Source organism: Micropterus salmoides, unplaced genomic scaffold (genome assembly GCF_014851395.1).
Source record: "Micropterus salmoides isolate LMB-PRFRI ecotype aquatic unplaced genomic scaffold, ASM1485139v1 Ms_hic_scaffold_22, whole genome shotgun sequence".
Classification (NCBI taxonomy): Eukaryota; Metazoa; Chordata; class Actinopteri; order Centrarchiformes; family Centrarchidae; genus Micropterus; species Micropterus salmoides.
In genome coordinates this window covers 14,319,313-14,344,672 of record NW_024041373.1, presented here as the reverse complement: position 1 = coordinate 14,344,672, position 25,360 = coordinate 14,319,313, and the positions used below count along the sequence as shown (strand labels likewise).

At 38.9% G+C, this 25,360-nt stretch overlaps 3 protein-coding genes across 6 annotated transcripts; 2 read left to right on the top strand and 1 right to left on the bottom strand.

Annotated features, from left to right (window-relative positions):
- Positions 1 to 4,490: 4,490 nt before the first annotated feature.
- mettl18 (methyltransferase like 18) lies at positions 4,491 to 9,723 on the bottom strand. The gene is made up of 2 exons (XM_038738072.1): positions 9,285 to 9,723; positions 4,491 to 5,637 (listed from the first exon to the last, which is right to left on the bottom strand). The coding sequence occupies exons 1-2, from the start codon at positions 9,387 to 9,389 to the stop codon at positions 4,717 to 4,719; spliced, it is 1,026 nt and encodes a 341-aa protein (XP_038594000.1). The 5' UTR covers positions 9,390 to 9,723; the 3' UTR covers positions 4,491 to 4,716.
- A 5-nt stretch (positions 9,724 to 9,728) lies between these two features.
- On the top strand, positions 9,729 to 14,756 carry zdhhc16a (zinc finger DHHC-type palmitoyltransferase 16a). Of its 4 annotated transcripts, none has more exons than XM_038738068.1 (12): positions 9,729 to 9,867; positions 10,898 to 10,952; positions 11,065 to 11,322; positions 11,425 to 11,619; positions 11,723 to 11,811; positions 12,281 to 12,309; positions 12,420 to 12,553; positions 12,711 to 12,794; positions 12,897 to 12,982; positions 13,584 to 13,707; positions 13,904 to 13,974; positions 14,078 to 14,756. In XM_038738068.1, exons 3-12 carry the CDS (start codon positions 11,089 to 11,091, stop codon positions 14,178 to 14,180), a joined length of 1,149 nt encoding a protein of 382 aa, XP_038593996.1. In that variant the 5' UTR covers positions 9,729 to 9,867; positions 10,898 to 10,952; positions 11,065 to 11,088; the 3' UTR covers positions 14,181 to 14,756. The 4 variants fall into 4 exon arrangements, with proteins under 4 accessions (XP_038593996.1, XP_038593999.1, XP_038593998.1 ...); XM_038738069.1 differs by having other exon boundaries at positions 9,755 to 10,482; XM_038738071.1 differs by lacking the exon at positions 12,711 to 12,794.
- A 2,240-nt stretch (positions 14,757 to 16,996) lies between these two features.
- Positions 16,997 to 24,645, top strand: ubtd1a (ubiquitin domain containing 1a). Its single transcript, XM_038738073.1, has 5 exons — positions 16,997 to 17,048; positions 17,495 to 17,581; positions 22,587 to 22,814; positions 23,363 to 23,548; positions 23,758 to 24,645. Exons 1-5 carry the CDS (start codon positions 16,997 to 16,999, stop codon positions 23,970 to 23,972), a joined length of 768 nt encoding a protein of 255 aa, XP_038594001.1. The 3' UTR covers positions 23,973 to 24,645.
- The last annotated feature ends 715 nt before the right edge of the window (positions 24,646 to 25,360 follow it).

Below are 25,360 nucleotides of genomic sequence, written 5' to 3'. Positions count from 1 at the left end.
GATTTCAAGTAAACATTTAATTAAAGAAAGTACAGTTAATGTCAAAGAGCCCTTCAGTTAAATCCTCTTCATGAAGTGACATTTCTTGTAGAGTCAAAGTTCAGTCAAAATACATCTTCACTTTGAGGATGTTATTGCAACAAAGTCATCGTGACAGCATAGAAACACTGAATATCTTATCTGGAATGCTGACATGAGAGCACCTATGTACAGGGGATGATCATTAAACATGATCAGAATTTAGATTTATCCTACTTGTTTTTCTGCTGCCTGGATAGCCTGCTGTTTTCTTTGGGCCTCCTGGCAGAGGCCTCTTAAACACCAGATGAGTGATAACAAGGAAGGAGAGCAAATTTGTTGAATGAAAATGATTTCAGATAAAACAATGTTTACTTCCCTGATGAAAAATAACCATGACATTGTCATCTCTTGAAGCAAGAGTAGGGAGTAACACTATTATCCGCCAGCAGGTTTCAGCAATGATGACATAAAATGGGAGTGTTCTTGGGGGGAAGATTGGTGTATCTGTCATAGAGCTAATAGAGGTTATCAGGAGGGCACTGTGCGCATGCATGGCAAATTCCAGAAAAACTTTCAGACACTTCAGGTACCTAAAAAATAACTGCTTTAAACCAGTACTGCTTGTACGGGACTACAACTATCTATGATTCAGTCCTCCTCTTATGAAAGTCCATGTAACCACACGCAGTTTTGTATTTTAAACCTTAATAGCTGAAGCTGGAAATGTTGTTAGATTGTATAATATTGTAATGGAGGATGTCACTGACTTACTGCCATTACCATGGCTGCAGATTTTATGGAACTAGAACTGAGATAAGATCTGAAAAAAGTATGTAGTTTGATAGCCCTTATATTTTTTGAATGCTCTCACTCTTTCATGTGAAATGTATTACTTTAATGTTGCAGAATCTTGAAAACAAACAAATTGCTATGAGGGTATTTAGAAATTACAGAGGAAAATAATTTGCTTTGATTAACTTTATTAACAATATACATTATGCTCAACAACACTGATAAACTCTGATCAGTCATTTAGAAACATGTTTATTTCATTCACAGTAATATTTGAAATGAACTCCTTATTCATCATTTGAAATAAGGTAACAATGTCCACAAACATGCAAACACAAGTAATGTGTAGTAAACCTAAGACACGATGGACTACATGTCAACCACACAAGTATTAACGCATAATGTAAGTCATGATTTCCACCCTTTGGTGCTGTACAGATGACAAACTAGTACCATACCAAAAGAACTGAGCCCATAGATGACACCTGCAGATGCCACCATCTATGGAATTCAGTTCTCATAGTAGAGCACTTATCAAAATATAGTCCTTGGGAGCTACTTGATGTTTGAACTGCTTTATCATTAATCATATGACACAACTCGTGCTTCATTGTTAATGCTCTTTTCTTCTCAGTTTGCTGAAGCTAAAGCCATCTGTAACCAATAAAACAACATAAAAACATCTGAATTGAACAATAAAGTGGGTTTAAAATATATGAGGTACAACGCAGCACATTGTGGTTAACTCTCTTGACCATGCCTATTTCTCAAGAAAAGCAGGGTGATGATGACATGATAACGTCAGCCCTCTTCATTGGAAGATTGAGCAAGAGGTTATTACATTGGCAGCTGAAGTGGATCTTAAACAGGAATCAATCATAGCTGGCATTTGTATGATACAATATTGCAATATGTAATTTTAAACATTTACTTTATCATGAATTGGAACAGTTTGAGAGGCATTTTTACGTAAGTGAAATAAAACCAAAGTGGAAAACAAACCTCCAAAATGCACTTATGATTGATTGGATCCAATGCTGTGGTTAGACAGAGTCTATGGAGAGTTTCAGGGTCCTCTGAGGAATCCAACCCTCTTCTCAACTTAAGTATTACTGTAAATGCTTCAGAGCCACTGAAGTGAAAGTCTGTCCATTGGGCGGATGCGAGCACTGAATCAGTTCATGGTGATGGTGCTCTGGTCAAGGCATGAAATGACTCATCATTTACGGCCGAACACTCCCAGGAATAGAACTATGGGACTACGTGATTACTCACATACAGTTGGTTGATGTATCTTTGAACCCTCCAAAGTAAGTTTGTTATTAACCAACCTGCGTTGAATTACAGGTTCCCTTCCTTCATTGAAAAAACATTCATTCAAGGCCCTGGAGTCAATACTGACAGTGACACTACAGTGAGATAATTCCTCAATGTTATCTCAGTCCCTATAGTTTATTCAGTGTGAGTCTATATTCTTTTAGGATACATGCAAGACAGTACAATGAACTTTCTGAGGAAGGCCACACCTGAACACGTTCAGGAAACTCCTATCTTTCTGGCAGTTGGACTGGGAAACAACCGGTTCTACAGCCTTTCACTAGACAAGAAATCCCCTAATAGGACATCAACCCAGTCTTAAGGCCTGCACTAATTTAAACAGCTCTCATACAATGATCAAATTGGTTAACATAGTATGACAGCGTTAAAAGCATTTGCCGGTGCTCAGAAAATGTGGAAGTTGGCATTTCTTTGTAAAACATTTCACAACTTAAAACATGTTGAAAGTTTGGAGCTTGTAGTTCTGTATAGTCATATCTGACAATTTGAGATAAATGTGTAGTGTATTTTTTATTTTTCTATTTCTCACAGAACGTTTGTGTTTTGTTAGCTTGAGATAGTTTTCTTCTTATAAACTTACCCCAGATATTCACTTTAACCTTTCCAGATCTCGGATATATCAGAAATAAATCTCCTCATGAAGGCCTCCAAGGACTGTGCAGTCAGGCTTTAAACACACTTCAGCAGTCCCATTTCAACAAAAAGATGTTTTAGTGTTGAATCAGCAGCAAGTCTTTCCAAGCTGAATGAACATACAGTGAGCCATCCCTCACCAGTTCACCTGCACGTTCTGCTCACTCTTCCATGTCGTCCAAGTCCCACGGAAGGATACGGCACACTGTCTGACATTCAGAGCTAAGAACCTTAAATACCACCACCTTTCACATCACCCAGCAGTCTCCCTCCCTCATCTCTATCTGTTTCTCATACACTCCCTCTGTTCGGTAAGCCTGACAGTCACTTCCCAGTAAGAAGGAAACAGTGGGAGTGATCAGCACGCCCCCTCACAGTGAATCAACACATAACAGTTTCTGAGGAAAACCATCTGACTGGCCCTGCCCCCTGTTCCCATAAAGTAAGCAGGGGAAAGGCTGTGTCTACTCGAGGAACTAGGAATTCCCCTACAGGCCGTGAACAGCTGTCGAGATGAGAGACGATGACGAAGCTGACACACTGGAAGTTTGCTAGCTGGGCATATGCAAACAGAAACCGTGTTTGGTGTTTTGTATGAGGGTAAGAGTGAAATTGTATTTAATGCTACAGAATATTTACACAATAAGTGACTGGAAATTGTGTCCACACACTGTGGGTGTTGACATGCACATTCATGTTTGAGCGGGTGACACCATGTTTCCTAGAATAGTGTTTTTATCTTTGTTAAATATTATACATCAGGAGGGCAGCGAATAGTACTTGCGTCATGGGCACGTTAATGATGAGATCGATTCTTGTGAATATTTGCGTAGCTGGAGTCATTTGTTCAGGGGAAGTCTGATAGGGGTGTATTCAATAACACAGCCTTCCTAAAATAACTCTGTTTGCTCCCTGGTGATAGTCACACATGACAGGGATGTGAAACTGATTGGGTTCAATCAGATGAGTTTGACAGGACTGGGTCAGGAGGGCCAGGCCACAGTTTTTAAACGTGCCCACAGACATTAATATTCAAACAGTTTCATTGTTCAGTGATCCTGTAAAATACCCTCCGATTTCCTCATCCTCTTTAGTCATCTTTTATACAGTAAACTAATTTGGACTTCATGCATACTTCCTCAGAAAAAAAGCCCTGTTAGATTAATTCAGTGGATTTCCTCGATCTAGACAAAAAGGGGATTCCACATGGTGTTGGAAAGATTACAGCAAAGTTCCCTTATTGTACTCGGATGCGCATTTACACATACTTCCTGGATGTATATAAGTTGTTATGTGTCATGACTTTTTGCTTAGCACACCCAGATAATGTAGTGACTTTAACCAAAGGTAAAATCCCACACAATCAACAGGAGCCATTACTAGAATAAGAGGTACAGAGACCCCATAGAGTCCCACTATTGATGTGCAGTGACTCTAGAATCCACTTTCAAACTACATACTTGGGCTGGTGGGATAAGTTGCAATTGACATTTTGCGCCGGACTTCAGAAACAAGCCTGGCTTTCATGCTGCTGTTTGAACACTGGGGAAATCACTTGCAAAGGTCACTGAGCCCATTTCCTTTCTTTCCTCCCCATGCATCTAAAGACCTGTAACAGCCCCTTTCAACTGTACTTCTCTTACTGGCAGACATATTCAAATGTCCATATAGGAAGTGAAAGAAGGTGGAGGTAACCAAAGAGCAAATGGGAGATGAGACAGCATATTTTATTACAGCGTTTCCTTGTTTTAGCATTAATGCTCTGACATACATTTTCATAGGGAATACTGAGAGGAAATCCTGATATTTTTATTTGTATTAAACTGTGTCGTAATCACCAATCTTTTTTTTAAAACAGCACAGAAGTCTGACAGTTATTACATGAATAAAGCTGAATATTTAATCCAGGACTGCTTTACTTATTCATTTGTGTCACTTTGCCATTTTAAAACGTAGGACCACTACGTGTCTCTGAAGTCCTTCTTCCCCATCCCACAGGTGATCCAAAGAGAAAATACCCCTCTGCTCCACAAACGTCTCAAACAGGTGCAGTCCACCACCTACACCAAAGTAGTGGGATTTGGTGGCGAGATAGACTAGACCACCTGGGGCCAGCAGTTTGTGGAGGGTCTCATGTAATGAAGGGTAGTATGCAGTGTTGTAGATGGTCTCCGAGGTGAATATAATGTCATATTTGGGTTGTGGGAGCTCCTTTGTAACCAACGCAATAAATGTGCTCCAGTCACCAGAGAAAAAACGACACTTGGCTTGTAATAGGTGCTTGGATTGGTCTACAGCTCTCTTCTTAGGTGGTGGGATGCCATCTTCCGCCTGTATTTTTCCCTTGCTCTTCCCTTCTTCATCATCTTCACTCTCTCCTTCATCCTCCTCCTGGCAGTTAAGTATTACATTTGGCACCGTGAGCTGTTCAATAACTGTACTGTTATAATCTTGAAAGTGGACCTGCCTGGCTCCTCTCCTCAAGGCCAATATCCCCAACAGGCCCGCACCACAGCCCAAATCCAAAACTGCCTTCCCCCCAAAGGTCTCTCCGTCTTTCTCAATCAGCTCCAGAAGGTCGTACGTGCACTCCCACACCTTCAGCCCTCCCTCGTAAACGCCAGAGATGAGATCAGACCTCTGCTCCGCAGTGCGAGAAAGAATTTTCTCCCCGTCTTCTCTCTCAGACGCCGTCTTTTCAAAAACTGTCTCGTTGAGGAAATGAAGAGGAGGAAGAGTTCCTATGGTAACTGTTTCAGTGACAGCATCCATGAGAAGGAGCTGTGGGTCAGATGGTAGAAGGTGCTCTTTGGCTTCTTTCACCGGCTCTGCTAGATTGGTATTCTCCTCCATCTGAAAAATACAAAGCAGTATGTATGGTTAGGGAACAGATTTACTCCTTCAGCTACGTATGCATCTGACGGCTCTGTGGAAATATATGACATACATATAGACAACATGTGTTTCAAGTTGACAATTTAATGGCTTGAGGCACATTCAGCAGTCCATGTATAAATCCGCAATACATTTAGGCTTTGTAGCTACTCACAGTATGGAAATTTTCAGATTTAAACGACCATAGTGCTTTTGGGTCTTCATAGGAATTTCCTATGAATTGTGGATGCCATAAGTATGCTGTGTTGTGTTAGTGTTTGGGTTAAGAAAATAAATACTATTCATGTTTTATAGGGTTCACAACTTCAAGTTTAAATTAAAAAAGGCTATTGAGACTCCTGGTGATGAAATGAAAGTTGTTTATACGGTATCTTTAGTTTCTAAATGCTCTTATTAAAAAAGTTGCTTTACTAAAGGCTGGTTACCTAGCTGTGAGCTTAGACATGGGACTGTTACAAATCAGCCATGTGATTCAGTGTGTGACTGAAACACTGTCATGTGTAGATCGGTTAGTCAAACTGTGCATGTAGACACACCCACCATAGCACAACAATTTAGATAAAAATGCATGGCAAGTTTTTTTTTGGCATGCCTCAGACCTTTGTGGTGTCTGACATAATAACAACTCATACTAAAAAAAAAGCTATATGTAACAACTACAGGTTAGTATCAGTATGAATTTGTATGATTCCTTATTGATATGCCCTATGATCACCCTATGACGTCAAGGTTCTTGGGCAAGGAGATGGTCAGCCCACGCTTTGGATGCCCACTAACAGACCACTTTTCGTTGTTGTAATGGAATCATTCATACAGTGGAAATGACTCAATTAAATAATATGCTATATGCATGTTATTGTAGAGTGTGTGTGTGTATTAGTGAGGGGGATGTCCCTTTGCACTCTTCTCCTGTGCTCCATTCAAGGGGCAACAGCATTTTTGTTTTACTTTCTTCGTATTTACTGTAACACAAAACAAGTCTATCTTTATAGCTGGATACATTTTAAAATCAATATTATTCCATCATTTGATTCTACACTCCAGCCTGTAAAATTAGATATTTAACAGGTTGAATGATCCGTGTGTATATACACAGGTGCATCTCAGAAAACTGTGGAAAAGTTGATTTTTTCCTGTAATTTAATTCAAAAAGTGAAACTTTCATATATTCTAGATTCATTACACTTAAAGTGAAATATTTCTGGCCTTTTTTGTTTTAATCTTGAGGGTTACAGCTTTCAGCTTATGGAAATCAAAAATCCATATCTAAAAATATTATATTACATATAATATTATTAATTAATATTAATAATATTTTAAACCCAAACCACAATCTTTTAAACCTAATAGTTTGGTTGCCTAAACCTAATTAAACTAGCACCATTTCACAACATTTACCATGTGTTAATACATGACTTACATCACTGGGCTGGTACTTGCCAACGCTCGTACATGTCGTTTTGGAAAACAGTCATATATGTCATGGGACACATGACAATCAACCTATTTAGTCTTTTAGGTATGAGGACGTGTTGCTTTTACTGGCCGACATGCCCCTTTATGGATATTAGTTTTTGATTAGACACTGCAGCTGAATGAACAGATCTGATACATCACGTCACTGGAGTTTCAGACAGGGGTAAAGACAAATAATAGATTAAACTCAAGTGTATCACTCCCAATTTTTTTTTTTTTAATTTGTTTTCCGTTTCACCATATAGTTAAAAATCTGTTTTAATTCTGGTCTGAACAAAAAAAGGACCACAAACTTTCTTGATTTATTAGAAAAAATACCCAATAACTTTTATTACGGATACAATTAAAGTGAGAGAAAGAGTTGGAGAGTCTGCTGTCAGCAAGAAACTATTTATATCTCATTTATCGTCATTTCCATTTGTGAGGCTGATAATTCCTGAGCATCAGGTTGGACTGATGAGTTACATAAATTTATACATTAATTTATAAATTTTCCCCTGAAACATTAAACCTAATAAATAATTTCCAATGTTCAAAAGACACCATGATCACATTCTAGGTTATTCAATAATGAATTCACAATCAGAATATCCATAAATACAAATGCAGATAACAAATAAATAAATGATTGGTGATTTTAAATAATTATCCTGTGACTCTGAGGACACAGTATTAATACAGAATGAAGGCTGTTATTCATGTGTAGGTGTTTCTTCAACAGGTACCAGCTACAGAGAGAAAACATGGTGCTCTGGCAGTGATAAAGGTGTGCCTATATTAGTATTAGCACAATACAAATGTGTGTACAGTCTCTACAGCTGTTAGGAGACTGACAGCTGATCCAGCTGTAAACTCCTGCAGCCATCATCAGAAAGCTTTTAAATCCTGTCTTAAAACTCACTTGTAGTCCCTGGCTTTTAACCCAGTATGAAAACTGAGTGGTCTTATGTTGTTTTATTTGTTCTATGCGTTTTATTTCTTGTCCAGCACTTTGTAAACATTTGTGTTTTATAAATAAAATGGACTGGATTTGATTTTTTCTTCTCTCCTCTCATGGTCTTATAAGGAAAAGAAGCAAGTGAGGGAAATGTGGATGCAAATAAGAGGCTTGGATGTACCCATAGACTGTATATAAAGATGGACACATGAGAGCTCCCCAAAGTGAAACCAAAACATCGATCGCCCCCTGGTGGCTGGCAGTATAGGTCATAAAACATACTGCCTTCATTAGCAAATGGGATATGGCCACATACGGCGAATACGTCAGCTGAGAAATTCGCAGTGGACTTAATAGGCGCCATCTTTGGGACTGAGAAGCATTGTAAGTTATTTTCTTATACATCCATGGTGGATACCAAAGACTGCTGGAGACACTCCCCCTTCTTTATATAATTGCAATTAAATTAAATGCAGTTTGCAACCTCACCGCTAGATGCTACTAAATCCTACACACTGCACATTTAAAGGTGTTCTCACCTTCACTCCAGCCAGTCCAGAAATATTATCAAGTCATGTATTAGTTTCTCTTTTTAAGAGTTGACCAGATGGGTTTTGTGATCTCAGCTCCATTTTTATTAAAATGATTAGGGAATCTGTTTAATAAACTGGGTCATTAAGCTTGAGCTTTTTAAGCTTAACGTTATTTATGTTTACATAAATAAGTAGGCTAATAAAGACCAAGAAGTGTGAAAGTAAGTGGACTTTGAGTTAAGATTATTTTAAGAATGAAAAATGAATAACTTCAACGATTATTTGTTTACAGTTTTATTGTTTTACTGTCTTTGCTTTGATGCTGTCCTGGTCCTACTTGCTCTATTTGCATTGCTACAGATTTGAATGCCATATTGTGCAGTAATAAAGATGTTATTACAAACAAAGTTGGCTAAGCCTATAATGTTAGTGCCTTACTTACAGCGTGTACTGTTCTTGCCCTGACAAGCCCTCAAAATTACACAAGCCACTGCATATTGTACCTACAATCGCGCCCGCGGGTCGACTGGCCCAAGTCACTTGAGAGGAAACTACAATCTGACATCACAACCTGACAGCTTTAGGTTAATTTAGAAAAACCCGAAAAAACATAGACTGTATTTAAAAAGAGAAAAAAACTTATTTGTAATGTTACTCACAGGTTTTGCAGCATTGTCTTTCTTTCCCTTTTGCAGGCCATTTCCACCCGCGTCGTCCAGGTTTGTTGTTAGTGCTGGAACATCGAAGTTAAAACAAAACGACATGACGACTGACAAAACCGCACACAGCTAGTTTGAGGTTGGAAAGTTTACTGCAGGCTGCTCCACATGGCGAGCAAACTAGCGTGCAAGTGTAGCTTAGCTAAGCCGCTGCGTGTAAGAACTGCAAGTCCCAGAATTCCGATAACCACAGAAATTAAGCAGCCGTTACAAATCCGCTTAAATGAGATTAAGTTTAAGGGCATGTAGCATAGGAAATGTAGGCACATAAACGTACATTTCAATGGTAGAAACCAACCGTGTCATAAATGTTGTCATTAATTCCTAACTCACACTACCATGATGCCTTTCGCCGCCAATGGCGCATGCGCACTAACTCCAGATCGGATTCAGAGTAACTGTCACAGATGGTCCCTGAGCCTGCTCTTCTCCGCTAAAATGTGGTCATAATCCCGTTTTTGCCTCCTCTTGAAAATGTCGACGGGAGGGGTGTTTTCGGCACTTGTCTTGCCTTCATAGAACAGTGAGTATTCCCTCAAATACATCTGAAACGTTAGTAAATATCAGAACGCAGCAAACAGCGTCGGGTTTTTGAATAGACAACACTGTGTGACAGCCACACAAAAGGGTTTGGGAGCGTTAGGATTCTGTGACACTGTTCACACAGCAAAGTGTGTGATGGACAAATGAACTGTTAAGGCTTCCTTGGTGCGACCGCTTAGCTATTTGCCGTGCAGTGGTCTTTGAATAGCCTGTCCGCGGGAGTAAAGCTGAATGTTGCTGCTGAGAAAAAAAAAAGTCAGCTCCACTCCAGACCACTGCCCCTCTCACCTCAGGTAACACTAACAGCAAAACCTCCACCCAGACTCCACCCTGTCTGGAATGCAGAAAAGCAAGACTGTTTTGTATTTCTTGGCTTTTGGTCACAAGCAGCCAGCGTCCGTTCACACAATCACAGTGAGTTTCCATTGGATTCATCAGCGGATGCTCTGGCTTGTTCACCTACGCCTTTAAATTTGTAGCAGTCCGTACCTGATGAAGTTAAAGTGTCAGACTGCCACAGACTAATGTGGTGAGTTATATAAACTGCTTATCTGCTAGAAGATCCAAGTTGACAGGCTCCCAAATTCAGCGTTTGGTAAGTGTGATATAATACACTGGATTAGAGCTGAAACGATTCTGATAATCGATTAATTTAACTGTTTGTAATTTTTCATGCTAAAATGCCAAAGATTGTCTCCTTACAGCTTCCCATTTAACAATGTGCTGCTTTTATGTGTCTTAAGTGATAGTAAATTTTATATCTTCGGGTTAGGCTTTTGAATTAAAACCGATTGTGGGTTTTGGAATATTGCAATGGGCATTTTTCAGTATTTTCCTACATTTTATAGACTAATCAATTAACTGATTTAATCGAGAAAATATTTCTTTGCCATAGTGACAATATTTGCATCCCTAGACTGGATTGTTAGTTGAAACTACTTTCTATGTCCTTTTTGTTGTGGATGGATATATTATACATGCAATCACATTTACATTTACTCATTTGACAGACCCTTTTATCCAAAGTGACTGACATTTGAGGAACAACATACAAGCATCAGTAAAGTAAGAGATCTAGCAAGTGACAATAGATACTACTAACAGAATTAGTGTTGCAATTGAAATAGAAAAGGCTGATTTTCAACTTGTAACTGTATCTTTATTTTTTTTCTCAAAGGTGTGTGCATATTACAGATGCAGAATGCGGTGGTGTCCCAGCTCAGTGCTCCACCTACTGCGCTGTGTGCGGTTACAGTCGTGTTCCAGGAGAGGAAAGAACAAGCTGCCTTTGTGGATTAGAGAAATATGGGCTTACTTGAGTCTGGTGCTGCAGTCACTGTACTTTAACTCCCTCACAGACTCGGATGTGGTTTTCGACTCAGTTTTTGAACCAGTGTTTTGGACTGTGGATTATGTCACCCGTTGGTTTGGCACGGTGAGTGTGTGTTTGTTTGTGTGCTTTAATTAGTAAATGGGAGTTTCTAAGTTTTTCCCTAAAGAAAGTTCTCTATTGGTGTCTCCTGTCTTTTCCTGAAAGGTGTTTGTTTGTCTGGTGGTGATACTGACCAGTTCCATCCTGGCGATCGCCTACTTGATCCTACTGCCTCTGATCCTCACCACATACTCCCCTGCATGGATTGCCTGGCATGTTTGTTATGGACATTGGAACCTCGTCATGATTGTTTTCAATTACTACAAGGCCACGAAGACTTCCCCTGGGTACCCTCCTACAGTAAGAAATAAACTTTTCTGCACAGTCACAAATAGCTTTACTAATCTGGCCTTGGATGAATTTCATATTTAGTAATGCAACAAAAATGTTGTCTTTCAATCAGGAAAAAAATGACAGTCCATTTGTGGCAGTCTGCAAAAAATGCATCATGCCCAAACCAGCAAGAACACACCACTGTGGTATCTGTAACAGGTGGGTCAATGTTGTTTTTCTCTTATGTGTTTCCTTTATTGATGAGAGGTTTGTCTTTGGAGTATTATGTATTTCACTGTCTTTATCTTTAATTGGGAAGAATGTATGTTTGTTTTTTGTTTTACTAACAAAGCTAAAGCTAAGGGTGGGTTGGAAAGCCTGTGGTGCTGTTAAGTTACATTTCAAACTTCCAAAATCTTAACAAAGGCAATGAAGGTTAGCAAAGGGGCTTGACTAAATACCTTAGTCGACCTATAATCTTAGGACTTCTTTAACTAATTAACTAGTTGATTTAGTTGAAAAATCTGTAAAATTGTTTCTCCAGTACTGATGATGAGGGCAATCTTACAAAGATAGAAATAGTCTTTGTCAAAGATGGAACCATGTTTGTGAAAATATGATTTTGAGAACAGAGCTACAAATATCTAATAAATCAATCAGACTGAATATGTTCTTTTTTCCTTTGCAGGTGCATTCTGAAAATGGACCATCATTGTCGTATCCTTTGTGCTAACATTTTTTCATCTCGATATTCTTTTTGTAGTATCAGAAATCACATAATGAGACTACGAAGAGAAGGTTGGTTTTCCTTAATGTCAGCATCTCAGCCTGGTTGAATAACTGCGTGGGCCACTTTAACCACCGTTACTTCTTCTCCTTCTGCCTCTTCATGACCTTGGGCTGTGCCTACTGCAGCATCAGTGGCAGAAACCTGTTCCTAGATGCATACAGTGCTATTGAGGTGAGATGCTCTGACTCACACCACACTGTTGGGGCTGCTGTTGCTAGCCTGCTTGCCCTTGTCTGTCACGTTTTCTCCATGTCTGGTGTCTTTCTCTGCGGGGCTTAACTGTTCCTTACTGACAGTGCCTTGTTTCTGTCGCGGGCTGTTCCATTAGCGCTTTAAGCATTTGGACATGGACAAGCCAGGGGTACCAGTAACAGGGATGGGACTTCTTATAGGGCTTCTCCCTCCTGGCCAGGTACAGGCTAAGAAGTACACACACAATAACATTGTTAAGCATATGTGTTTTTTTAAATTATCTGTTTGTTATGTAATAAGTGCTCTTTTTATTTTTGTAAAGACCAACTATCAGACACCTGCACCTCCATACACCTTTAAGGATAAGATGATTCATAAGAGCATCATCTACATGTGGGTGCTTACCAGGTAAAAAATGCACTTCATTTGACTGTAACACCTACTGTTAAATCCATATTACAAACTAATTCAAAGCAGGCTTTGTGTATGTAATGTGTTGACACTGGGATAGTGACAAGAGAAGTATACTCAAAGATATCAGTATGAGCACGAAATCTGCTTGATGTTTAAGCATGCTGTTGTCCCACAATGTGATGCACAAAAGAAATGGAGGAGCTACTCACAGCTGCAAATCAAAACAAACTGTGGATTGTGGTGAAATAACTCCAGGTAGATCTCATAAGTATTACATGTTTGGAAAACCATATTGTTTCCTCCATAACTTGCAGAGGTATTCCAAGTTTGCAATTTGAATTGCATACGTTTTATCACTTCCTGTTAGTACAAAACAATAAAGTACATTGATTTGTTTCCTGCCAACTCCAAACAGGGTGCATTATAAATGACATACTGTCACTATATAGTATAGAATGAGGACATGTCGGTTGTCGTTTATTATCTTGGCAGCGAATGTAATAAAATGGGTATATATAAAGAAAAAAAATTATATATTATATATATATATAATAATATATATAATATATATAATTTTTTTTCTTTTTGTTTTTAGCACAGCGGGCGTGGCTCTGGGAGCTCTCACTCTTTGGCATGCAGTTCTCATATCCAGAGGGGAGACCAGCATAGAGAGACACATTAACAGCAAAGAAACAAAGCGAATGGCAAAACGAGGAAGGGTAAGCATGTAAAATATTTCAAATGTTAAATGAATTCAGGTTGTAATCAGTTAAAATAAAGAGATTTTTTTTATGATGAGCCAAAAATCAATTAACACAAGTCACATGGTTTAAATATAAATAAAACATGTTTTGATTTAAACAGCAGGGACCTATTATAACTATTCCATTTCTTTTTCTTAAACTGATCTGCCAGGTATACAGGAACCCTTTCAATTTTGGCAGGCTGAATAACTGGAAAGTCTTCTTTGGCGTGGAGAAGAGAAGGTGTGTCTCTGATGTTTATAATGATTATCTGTTAAGGTGCCCGTGCATCAAATATGACACATGCTGCCTTGTTACTCTTGTAACCTTTGTCTTTTGTCTCTAGTCACTGGGTGACACGTGTTCTCCTTCCCTCTGGGCACGCCCCACCTGGTGATGGTTTGACGTGGGACGTATTCCCAGTTAAAAAGGACTTAATACCTGTATGATGGGTACTACTACTTTGGCATACTTGTAGCCTAATTTCAGCAGACTTTGCTGGGTCCAACCTGCTCTGGTCACTGATCCGTTTGGCTTAAAGGATCCTTGCATGGTGGCATAATACAGCTGAAGAAATGGAGTCATATCAACCTTCAATACCTCATATGCTGTGGCATTGCTCACAGTTTGACGGTCTACATTTTTCACCAGTGATAAGGCACTGTGTCATGGATGGTTTGTTCTCCACCTGGTTTTACAGACTGGTCTTACTTGACTCTCAATTGAACTAGTGATGGGTTTGATAATTTTATAAGCCATGTCTACTGACTGACTGACTTTTTTGGACTGAATTACCTTTAAAATAAAACCCAAGCTGATATTTACAAAGAAAAACTAAAACAAAGAACCCCCCGCAAAGGTTTAGGACATAATGGTTCCTCCCATCACATGCTCACCCCTGTCCAATATTATCATTTGAAATGAACTTTCAAGGCAAGCTGTAGTACCATGATAATGTGTTATTTATCTGTATTTTGTACCTGTTAAGTTAATCAATCTTTATAAATTGCTTATCTTAAACAGTTGGACACATTGAGTATTCAGTTATTAAATATGCACATTCACTGTTATTAGACATACACAGATTTTTTGCACATCTTATAAAAGTATAAATATTCACTCTGGTGATTTTAAGGTAAGTTCATGTGCCTGAATAATTATTAGTAATGATATTCAAATTGTTTTACCCCAGGCTCCCTTTAAAAGACTGAGCAAGCTAACAGCGGCTCCAGTGTTATGTCACAGTGTTGCTTAAGCAGACAGACCCGGAGATATGCCGCTAGTAGGGGAGGATTAATTTAGATGCATACCAGATTTGATCTGCAGATTCATATGAATATAGTACATCAGAAACAAGCAGCTACAGCAGTGGAGATGCACAGGGAATTTTTATTTGATTAGATTTTTCATTTAATGCCTTTAAAACAGTTGGAAAATGGTTGGAGATCTTGCCAGTTAGAGGGGGGAATGTGAGAGGAAGAGATTGTCTGATAAAGGCAGAGAAGCTTAAGGGATGATAACAGATTTTACCCTGCCACTGCTCATCACAGCCTCCCGCTCTGTCTGAACCATGCACACACACAGACCTGTCAATACTCAATCTTCCAGAAGATGTCAGTGTCCAACATGTCAAGTTTGGTCAGTAGCTGTACAGTATGTTGGGAGGATAAGATTAATTGATCATAATAATTTTATATTAATACGGTTTATATTAGAGGGCATCATAAATTCTAATAATTAGGATACAACTATTGAAGTGTTGTTTCCTAATAAATATATTTACACTTCATACTATTCATTCATTTTGACAATTTCCTCTCCTGTTGGGTATGTTGGTGCATCAAATAGTTAGATTTTTACGATTTCTGTTACCAACTGTTAAATGTGGTTGCGCTTGCATGAGCAGCCGTTAGAGTGACATGCTGTGGTGAATGCTTGGCATAGATCTATAATGGCCAAACATTAGGATGCTAAGTACAATCTGTATGGTGCAAATATGTCCATACCTTCATTATATGCTCTTATTTCAAGATCGTAACAACCCTACACAAACACACACATACACACACACACACACTGTTGTTGTCATGAAGGCCAGGATCAAGTTGAGCACATTAAATCGGCTACAGAGTAAATTTTTATTAAGTTAGCTTTTATTTTTACATTAAATCTCAAGTATTTGGATGCTTCGTGAGAAATGATAAAGTACTCCACCACACACTCTTCACACACTTCAGGACTTCTATCTAACAATTCTGTGGAAGACAAAGGTAACCTTCCTCATCAGGCAGCTGAAGCTATTTATATTGTGAGGTGTTTCTGTTTTTACCTTCATTTGCACATACTATAAATGCACATAAACCTATAAATGGATAGGCTATATAGATTTAACTTTTGTGTTTGTGCCAAGCTTAAATTGAACAGGATTAACTTGTTCCCAAACCAAGATACAACATAATCCAATAGGCTATAGATGTAAACTAGATAGCTGATTTTATTTAGTCTGTGTCAGGCTGTTTCCACAAAGCTAATGAAGCTAAATAACCTTATAGAGGTGAGACCTTTGGCTCAAAATTGGGATTTTGTAAGAGGAAATACAAACAATATCAGTTAGTGTCTTAATTTTTAAGTTATATAAATAACACAATAACAGACTTTAAAAAAAAAAAAGGATAAAACGCACTTCGACTTTGGAGAAACCTTTATTAATTGTTATAATTAACAATCAACTTCCGCCTTTCATTTCAGACGAAAATCTATGTTAAGGAATGCAAATGTGTTGCACAATAATCCCGAATATTTATTTCACGGTTGTGTTTTTTCACCAAATTTATCGTTATTAGCGTTTTCATTATTTTAAAATTCTGCTTGATTTCGAGTTGAATGGTTATTTCCAATCGGCACTATTATTCTGGAGGATTGACTTCTCAGTTTCCGATCTTATTCCGATTAACCTGACGCAGGATAGAATAATTAATCTAAGCTGCGCATGCGTGTAGACTGATTTACTGATTTAATTCGACATCAGCGGGTTGTGCGGGCTCAATGCGTTATGATTCGGGGGGAATACGGATGCTGATTGCATTTATTTTTTGGAGAAGCTGTTGAGACTTGGGGGAGGCTCTGCCGGGCCAGACCGGTCGCCAGTCCGCCAGCCCTGCACGGACACATTGCTCCCACTTTGTGTCTGTCACCTGCGGAGTCGCATCTTCTGCTGATCATCGCGTCAGGATCCGGTGATAACTTCACTTGGAAGCGAGTTCGGATGTGGCAAGCAAACTGCAGACGAATGCATAATTTAGCAGACTGGATATCCGGTAGGCAAAATGAATCACAGCTGTTTTAAAAAAAAATAAAATACGGATAGGTTATAGCAAAAAGGCACGTGACTAACACGACTGCAAATGAAGCAAGTGCATATTTTAAATTACAAACAGAAAACATAAATTGTTAAAGTGCATAAAAACATTAAAAATATATATATATGTATGAAGTGATAATCAGAGCAACGTTGGCATGAGGTTCAGGCGCGTGTCGCCGTCAGCTGGCAGTACACGTGACATAAACATCGCAGCTTGTCTGACCTCACAGGAACAAGGAGTGCTGAGCTGTCATTATTCCCTGATGATGCTTTTCTCATAAGGCACTTAATTTTACATCAGTATTAACTGTTTGTTTACCCGACATTTGAAAGCATTTCCACTTGAATATATGGCAACTATGTAGGTAGACTGATGATTTTTCTCCTTGGTGTGGGATATAGGGACAGTGATGGGAGGCTGTGTGGGCAGGAGTAGGATGGATGGACAAGGGAGTGCCCGGAGCTCGACAAGGAGCAAAAAACGTGGAGGTAAGAAGCTGAAAACACAATGGACTGCAGACTCTCAGGTGCTGGAATAAGAACATATTTTTCTTGTGAGTGCTTTAGAAACACTGCTGCACCAACGGTGCTTTAAGTCTAATGGCAATGTCCTTAAACCAGAAACTGGGGCAGTTTCTATACATTTATTTTTGCAGAGAGTGCTGTCACACGAGATGAAAGGTGGTGACAATATGAGGCCTGCGCTTGAGATAGAGCCTACAAACATTCTTATAGGCCAAGCACTGTTACATTAAATTGGATTACTATTTTATCATCGATAAAGGGAAAATGCTAAGGGAGGCAGACACAATTATACCAGGACACACTGTCAGAACCAGTACAACACAGCAATGTTCACTATAGTACCTTGCACAGGAAAGTGCAAAGGGCTGTACACACATATATATATATATGTATAGCACCAGATAAGATGAAGCCTTAACATCATGCGTTCACGATAAACTGCAGGTTAGGAGCAGGATTCCGAGCTACACCCCTTGTTGCATGGACATCTTTCTCAGTCTGACAGCTTACTGTCTCAGGTGTTAAATGTTTCAGGCCGCATGCTTTAGTCATTTGTCCAATCTGTGCTGAGGACTGTGTGTTTTATATAAACACTGGTCAATGCATTAGGAAAAAGCAACACAGCACTAGGCTGGAGTGTCATGCATTATGTATTGAGCAGCAACCGGGCGGCCTGCATAGAGAGTTTTCATATAAAAGTTTGACCTACTTGGTGCACAATTTGCCTTACGTCGACCTGCTGCAAAATATATTTACATGCAGAGAGGGATCATTTACCTGCAAGGCAGACATGACCTCTCAGATCATGTTTACAGACTTAGACCTGGAAACACAGGAATGCTCTGTAATGAACTGCCTGACTAATAGTTGTGGATATACAGTATCTGAGAGACAAATTTGTCTTTATTTAACAAATTGCAGAGCCTTTGTGAAGAAAAACAATCACCTGTTCGCAGAAGTACAGTTGCATCTCCTTCAAACAGACAGTAATAGTCTGCAAAATATATTTACATGCAGAGAGGGATCATTTACCTGCAAGGCAGACATGACCTCTCAGATGATGTTTACAGACTTAGACCTGGAAACACAGGAATGCTCTGTAATGAACTGCCTGACTAATAGTTGTGGATATACAGTATCTGACAGACAGATTTGTCTTTATTTAATAAATTGCAGAGCCTTTGTGAAGAAAAACAATCACCTGTTCGCAGAAGTACAGTTGCATCTCCTTCAAACAGACAGTAATAGTCTGTCAGGGGTTTATTGTCTGTTAATAGGTTTACCATGTTGCCTTTGGGTATTCCTATCCTGTCCCTAAATAGAGATGATAGGATTAGGTCTCTTGTGTAAATAAGCTACCTTCTGGCTAGGACACTCAACGTACTCATATATTGAACGCTTTCCATGAACTGATCCTGTGTTATTTTTGGGGTTGTGTGGTGTTATTAGAAGGGAAATAAGTGGAGGGACGGTGGTCACTTTTAAACAACTGGGGAAGTGTCACAAGGTGAACGAGTGTGCACGTCGCAGTAAAACTAGATCAGGTGGTTGTCTCGTCGATTGCAGCAAGCTGGTTGGACACAGCAGTCCTCTTTCTCAGGGTCAGTGTCTATACCTCATTAATGCGGAGTTTAAAGTGACTCACAACAAACCTCTGAAAAAGAACAGCTATGGGAGTACCAAACTCCAGGGAATACAACTACTATCACGCTCCAAACACACCCTTTAGGATGCTGAAAAGTAAGTATAGATTTTTGTGTTGGGGGAAAGAAATTCTTTCATGTTTTTGTGAATTCACTTTTGTACGGCTCATTGTGTGTGTTGAGTTCAAGATTGCCTGTGCTGTTGATGCTATTGTTTTTATTGTTGTCATGTTGTTATTATATTAAGATTTTTAGATTTTCTCACTTTCTGTAACAGTGAATACTGTAAATTAAATACAGCAAATGAAAACCAAGAAGAAGAGAAGGAAAATGGCAAAAAAATACATGGAAAACAAAGAGATCATAACAATATAATAGACAAAATCCACATTGCTGCCTCTTACTGAGATCCATGCGTTCACGGACATTGATGTCATGTTGTAGGCAACGTGAGACTGATTTAATTCAGTTAAGGTTGCAATTCGGATATTTAGGTGATGTTGCTGCGTTGTATTACATACTGATGTATTTTCCAGTATGAAGGGTATTTAATCCATCAATCCATTTGGGCTGACTATTAAAACTAGTAGTAGTTATTAAGGTAGTATATAGAAATGGTGCAGTATTAATAATAAAATTAACACATTCATTTACATGACAGACACTAAGTAGGTTGTTTTCCATCCACCAGGAATGTTTAAGTGTGAGGTTAAGATTTTCATCCACTGACTGAATTTGAAATAACTAAGCTTAGTTTCCAGGTAGGTAGATTTACAGCTGAGGACATGTTGTCAAAGCTTCTCTCTCTGAACACATCAACATCACACCCATCCTATCATCTTTACACTGGCTTCCCAGCAGGTTCAGGATTCATTTTAAGGTTCTTGTTTTCACATCTATAGAGCCTTTCATGGCCTGTGTACATCTCTGTCCTGCTCCACCCTTATATCAGTAGTAGGTCGCTTAGGTCTTCTGAACAGGGCTCACTGGTTGTCCTTTGCGCTAGACTGAAAACAAAAGGTGATCGTGCCTTTGAAGTGAAACGCTGTTCCTATAGATTTACCTTCTGCCGTCTCTGTTGATGCCTTTAAAAACCAGCTGAAGACTCATCTTTTCACACTTGGCTTTGTCTCACCTTGTGCTGTCTAGTGTTTGTAATCGTGTGTGCTTTAAAGGTCTTTTGTTGCTTATGTTTTATTGTTTGATTCATTCTTACTGTTTTTTTATGGTGTTTCTTATTTTTTATTGTTGTTTCTTTTACTGTTTTTATGGTCTAGTTTTAATAGTTCTACTCTTGTGAAGCAAATGTGTGACCTTGCTCTGTGAAAGGTGCTATACTAAACAAATTTTACTTACTACTTACGTCACGCTCACCGACTTACTACAGCAATGAGGTGGATAAAACATTCTTCATATAATGCAGGTTGTCGTCACTGATTACGTCCGCCTCATTCTAGTAAGCACAAAACCAAACTGAAAAGGTACCTACAGTGATGTTATGTTTAACTATGTACAGTCAGTACAAGCTCTGATCAAGCGTGTTCAGTGTGTAACGTGCTGTGGCTCGTGTGCGTTCTTTCAGACCTCCTGACTTAAAAATATCCGATGAAGCCTCTGAACTGAAACCTAGGAAGGGATTTGGCCCTCATATTGTCTCTGAATGTGTCTCTGAATACTCTGGCTAAATAATTGTTTTTCTCTCAAGCTGTTATGCGCATACTTCTTGAATTCATTTGGCATCACAGAAGGTCAATGCAACTTGTAATTATCTCAGTCTACCTTCAAGCCTTCGTCACTCGGGTTACTCGTTAGAATTCCAGGCAAATAATAATAATAATAATGATAATATTTGCAGTTGTGTGGCTGGCATGTTAAAGCACTCATTTGCAACTTGCAGCTACAGTAACAAAAGTAGACATGAACACTAAAAACCCATGTTTGTGCAAGAGAATTAAAAAGAATAGAATATTCATTAACATAATAATGTCACAGATACAGGATCAGAGGAATATATTTATAGCAGTTACTTTCTCCAGATTTCTGCTTTATTGTAATTTTGGCATTAAATATGAGAAGGTTGATATTACAACATTGCCTTTTATTTCTAATGCATAAAATGTAAATGATAAAATGTGTACATCGTACTTCTGAATTAATACTTACGCAGGCACACGTGAAAAATACACCCTAGATACATGGTGTCACATGTATCAATATACGGTCACCTGTGTTGTTAATTCCAATAAATATAATTTAAATTTGTCCACATTGCATGATATGCACAAGATATAAGTATATATATAATTGACTGCGTGACAGTGATGCCTAGTGATAACTTGATCATTGATTTATAGCAGCTTTGTGTTTTCATGTGCATGTTGTTGTAGACTTGTATTAGTCCCTGAGTGTTTTTGCTGGCTTTCATTGGCCAAATCTCAATGCTGCTCATCTCTTCAACCAATGCCATACGGGATACACACCGATAAATCCTGTTATGTGGGACCTGATTACTGCCTGTAATCCACTGGTGTGTGCTTGTGTGTGTGAGTACATGTCAGTGCACATGTATGTGTCGTAATCAATGATACTTGAAATAATCACTTCTCAAAAAGACTTTCTTGGTATGCTGGTTCAGTGGATATACCGTATATACTAATGTGAAAACCCCTGCAGTTTAAGATTACTCATTATGGCAGTTTTATGCAGAGTAGTAATTAGCTTTCCTTAGTCTATATATAGCAAATTAAATGGTGTTGAATATCACAGATTCAAGCGCATTGTGTGTCTTAAGATGAGCCCTTTTGTCCTTGTCTGACCTCACTGGTATTTACATGAGACATCCAAGTGTTTTATATTATATTGGGAAATTTTTCTTCTGCTCATAATAGTTTGTTTTTTTAAGTGTTGATGCTCTTATATAAGTTCAAAAAGGTACCATAAATAGATATTTTGTGATTTATTTTAAAACTATAGCTCTGCTGAGTACAATATATTGGTAACACAGACATTTGAGTTACACAATAATAATTCTTGCCACTCACTCGTGTCTGGGGTAGTGGTAAAGTGCTCAGCCATTTTTAGAGCAGTTGTGACTTGAGCCAACCTGGCAACCATCTACATAGTAAGCAGGTTTCTCAGAGCTTCACTACCTGATACTTGGTTCGACTGCCCTATAATCCCTTTTACCTTAGCTGTCTTAACTGCGGCTATTATGTCATTAGGATAAATTAACTGCAAATGTAGTTTCTGGTACCTTTTTTCAAAACTAAAAGTTGCTTAGATCAGTCCTTAGATCATGTTGAACACTGCCTTCTTTTTTCTTTCAGGACGCAATGAGCCCCTCAAGAAGGAGCGTCCAAAGTGGAAGAGTGAGTACCCCATGACAGAGGGCCAGCTGAGGAGTAAGAGAGATGAGTTTTGGGATACGGCTCCGGCCTTTGATGGACGAAAAGAGATCTGGGATGCACTCAGAGCAGCAGCCCTGGCTGCAGAGTGCAATGACCTGGAGCTAGCACAGGCTATAGTGGATGGAGCCTGCATTACTCTGCCACATGGTATGAAACCACCCACAGGCACATGAACACACACACATACACATGCCCTCTCAGATATGGAAATGTGCTTCATCCAGCTATCAACTATAAGCTGTAAATGTCCTGGAACTTCCAGCACAAATACATAACTCACTGTAATAATTCTTAAAATGTCAAAGGACAGTTTGCAGAATCCCATGCATCAGTTGTTCAGAGATTACTGCTGTAATAGTTACATAATAGCCGCAGTGCTGTGTGACCGCTGTGAATGGATTGGTGCACAGACAGCCATGGCAGAGTAAGGTGGAAAAAACACTCTGCTCGTGTATATTTACCTAGTCACACACAGGAGTGTTGTTGTTTGTAACAGTTTGATTAGTTCAAGGACACTGGTATTGTTGATTTACATGTGATGTAAGTAAATATAATGTAAATGTGATGGCCTAATGCTTCCCCTCGTGTATTGACAATGGTTGGCAGTAGAGAAGGGGTTTATGTATCAGATTTAAAGTTAGTCGCTGTTACTGATGGAATCCTGTTGTTTATGCAAGTCATTTCTCCCTCTGCAGGTTCTCTCACAGAGAGTTATGATGAACTGGGCAACCGCTACCAACTCCCGGCGTACACTTTAGCCCCGCCAGTCAATCTCATCAGCGAAACATCCAGTGATAGCAAAGTTTCTGAATCCACACAAAAACAAGCTCAACCCCCTCCATGCAGACAAGAGTTCCAGCTGCGGGTGCGATTGTCAACAGGTAAGAAACGCCCAGTGTGACCTATAATATATATAGGACATTTAAATCTAAACAACTACATGTTATGCGGCTTTCCCCAGGCATATGACATTTCATCGCATGTTGTCTCATCTAGGCTGGAGAAGGATGTATAATTCATAGCTTTTCAGTTTCTCACAGCTTGTTCCAAAATCTGTGTCAACTCTATTTATGCCTTGTGGTTTTCTTAGGAAAGGATGTGCGTCTGACAGCCAGCATGGCTGATTCCATCGCTGAGCTAAAGAAACAATTGAAAGAACAGGAAGAAATTGATGTGATCCGCCAGAGGTGGTTCTTTTCCGGGAAGCTCCTGACTGACAAGACTCGTTTGCAAGACGCCAAGATCCAGAAGGACTTTGTCGTCCAAGTAATTGTCAACGTGAACCCTTCAGTCATAGCTAACTGAGGAGTGAGACAGAGTGAAGAAAATATAAAGGACGTACCAGGGAAGGGTGCAGGAATAGGAGTAGGGCTTGAAATAATTTTCGAGCTGGTCTTGCAGTGGGATTTTGTGTACATTTTTATATAAGAAATTATTGCTTTTATATTGCTCCTTTTTGTATTTTTTCCTTTTTCCAAATGAAGCATTGAAAAGCACTGAAACATTTTAGATTAAAAGTAGAGTCCTAAGACACACACCCCAGTGTCTGTCTGTCTGTTTGTGTGGACAACTCACAGCTCTATTGTTTACATGGGTTCCCCCTCCTTGTCATGTGTGTTTGTACTTGTGCTTGATAAACTGAATATGGTTCACCTGGGGATCCGCAAAAAAAAATCCATTCTCTCATGCAATTTGAGATGTAGTGGAAGGGTGGCAGATAACTGTAGAGAAAAAGATAAATGTAAATATCAGTTTCCATATGTGTTGTTTGGTCATATAAGTATGTGCACACTACATTTTCAATTCACAACTGTATATTCATAACAAAGACACGGAATGTAATGAAAGTACCTTTCTGAAAGGTAATAAGAGATGATCAGATAGTTTTTTTTATTTCATCACTCCATGATACTGTAGACTTATGAACAATATGATGCTCACTGTACTTGAATAACATCAATAAATATTGTAAATATTAGTCCTCTGCTTTCCTGATTTGTAAGCACCACACATCTTTATAGAAATGTGTAGAAAATTAGAGCTTACAGTGGTTCCCAACTAGGGGGCCACAGGAGTCACATAGTAAATATAGGGAATCTAGAGGAAGATGGTTTTAGGGGATAAAAAAGAATAATATATATTTCTGTTGTACAAATGTTTCTGTTATACAACTCTTCTCCTCTACTACGAGTCCAATGCGTTTTTTCAGTTTTGAATGTTTCTGCAGTCATACCTACCCAAGTCTACCCATTTCAGACCCTCAGCAACTTTATTTCTACATATTCCCTGCTGGGAGATGTTTTGATTGTCCCCACCAACAGACATATAATATCTGCCCATGGTGAAATTATTTTACTAAACTGGACAGACAGTAGGTGATTTTTAATGTCCAAATCCAGGAATCAAGGAATAGGCCTACACAGAATATGTATTTAGCATAATATCAGTTCTATTAAATTGAGTTCCAGAATTGGGCTAGGCCCATATGATAATCCTGCGGTCCTAGTATAAAGTAGCCATACTCTCATTACTCTCCCTCCTGTAGAGGAGAGAAAGAGAAAGTGTGGCAGCAGCATGACAGGCCGGGTCAGGATAAAACAGAGCTGTTTTCTGTTCTCACTTGTTATTTTTCAAATAAAATAAATCTTAGTGCTGCAAAATGAGTGTTTATTTTACAATATAATGTAACAATT

Excerpts from the sequence above, each read along its gene's own strand:
- ubtd1a (XM_038738073.1), top strand. The coding sequence starts at position 16,997 with ATGTGGCAAGCAAACTGCAGACGAATGCATAATTTAGCAGACTGGATA. Across the intron at positions 22,815-23,362 it reads CTGCATTACTCTGCCACATG|GTTCTCTCACAGAGAGTTAT; the intron begins GTATGAAACCAC and ends CTCCCTCTGCAG. Across the intron at positions 23,549-23,757 it reads GCGGGTGCGATTGTCAACAG|GAAAGGATGTGCGTCTGACA; the intron begins GTAAGAAACGCC and ends TGGTTTTCTTAG.
- zdhhc16a (XM_038738068.1), top strand. The coding sequence starts at position 11,089 with ATGCGGTGGTGTCCCAGCTCAGTGCTCCACCTACTGCGCTGTGTGCGG. Across the intron at positions 12,310-12,419 it reads GAAAATGGACCATCATTGTC|CCTGGTTGAATAACTGCGTG; the intron begins GTATCCTTTGTG and ends TCAGCATCTCAG. Across the intron at positions 13,975-14,077 it reads TTTGGCGTGGAGAAGAGAAG|TCACTGGGTGACACGTGTTC; the intron begins GTGTGTCTCTGA and ends TTTTGTCTCTAG.
- mettl18 (XM_038738072.1), bottom strand. The coding sequence starts at position 9,389 with ATGTCGTTTTGTTTTAACTTCGATGTTCCAGCACTAACAACAAACCTG. Across the intron at positions 5,638-9,284 it reads AAGACAATGCTGCAAAACCT|ATGGAGGAGAATACCAATCT; the intron begins GTGAGTAACATT and ends TGTATTTTTCAG.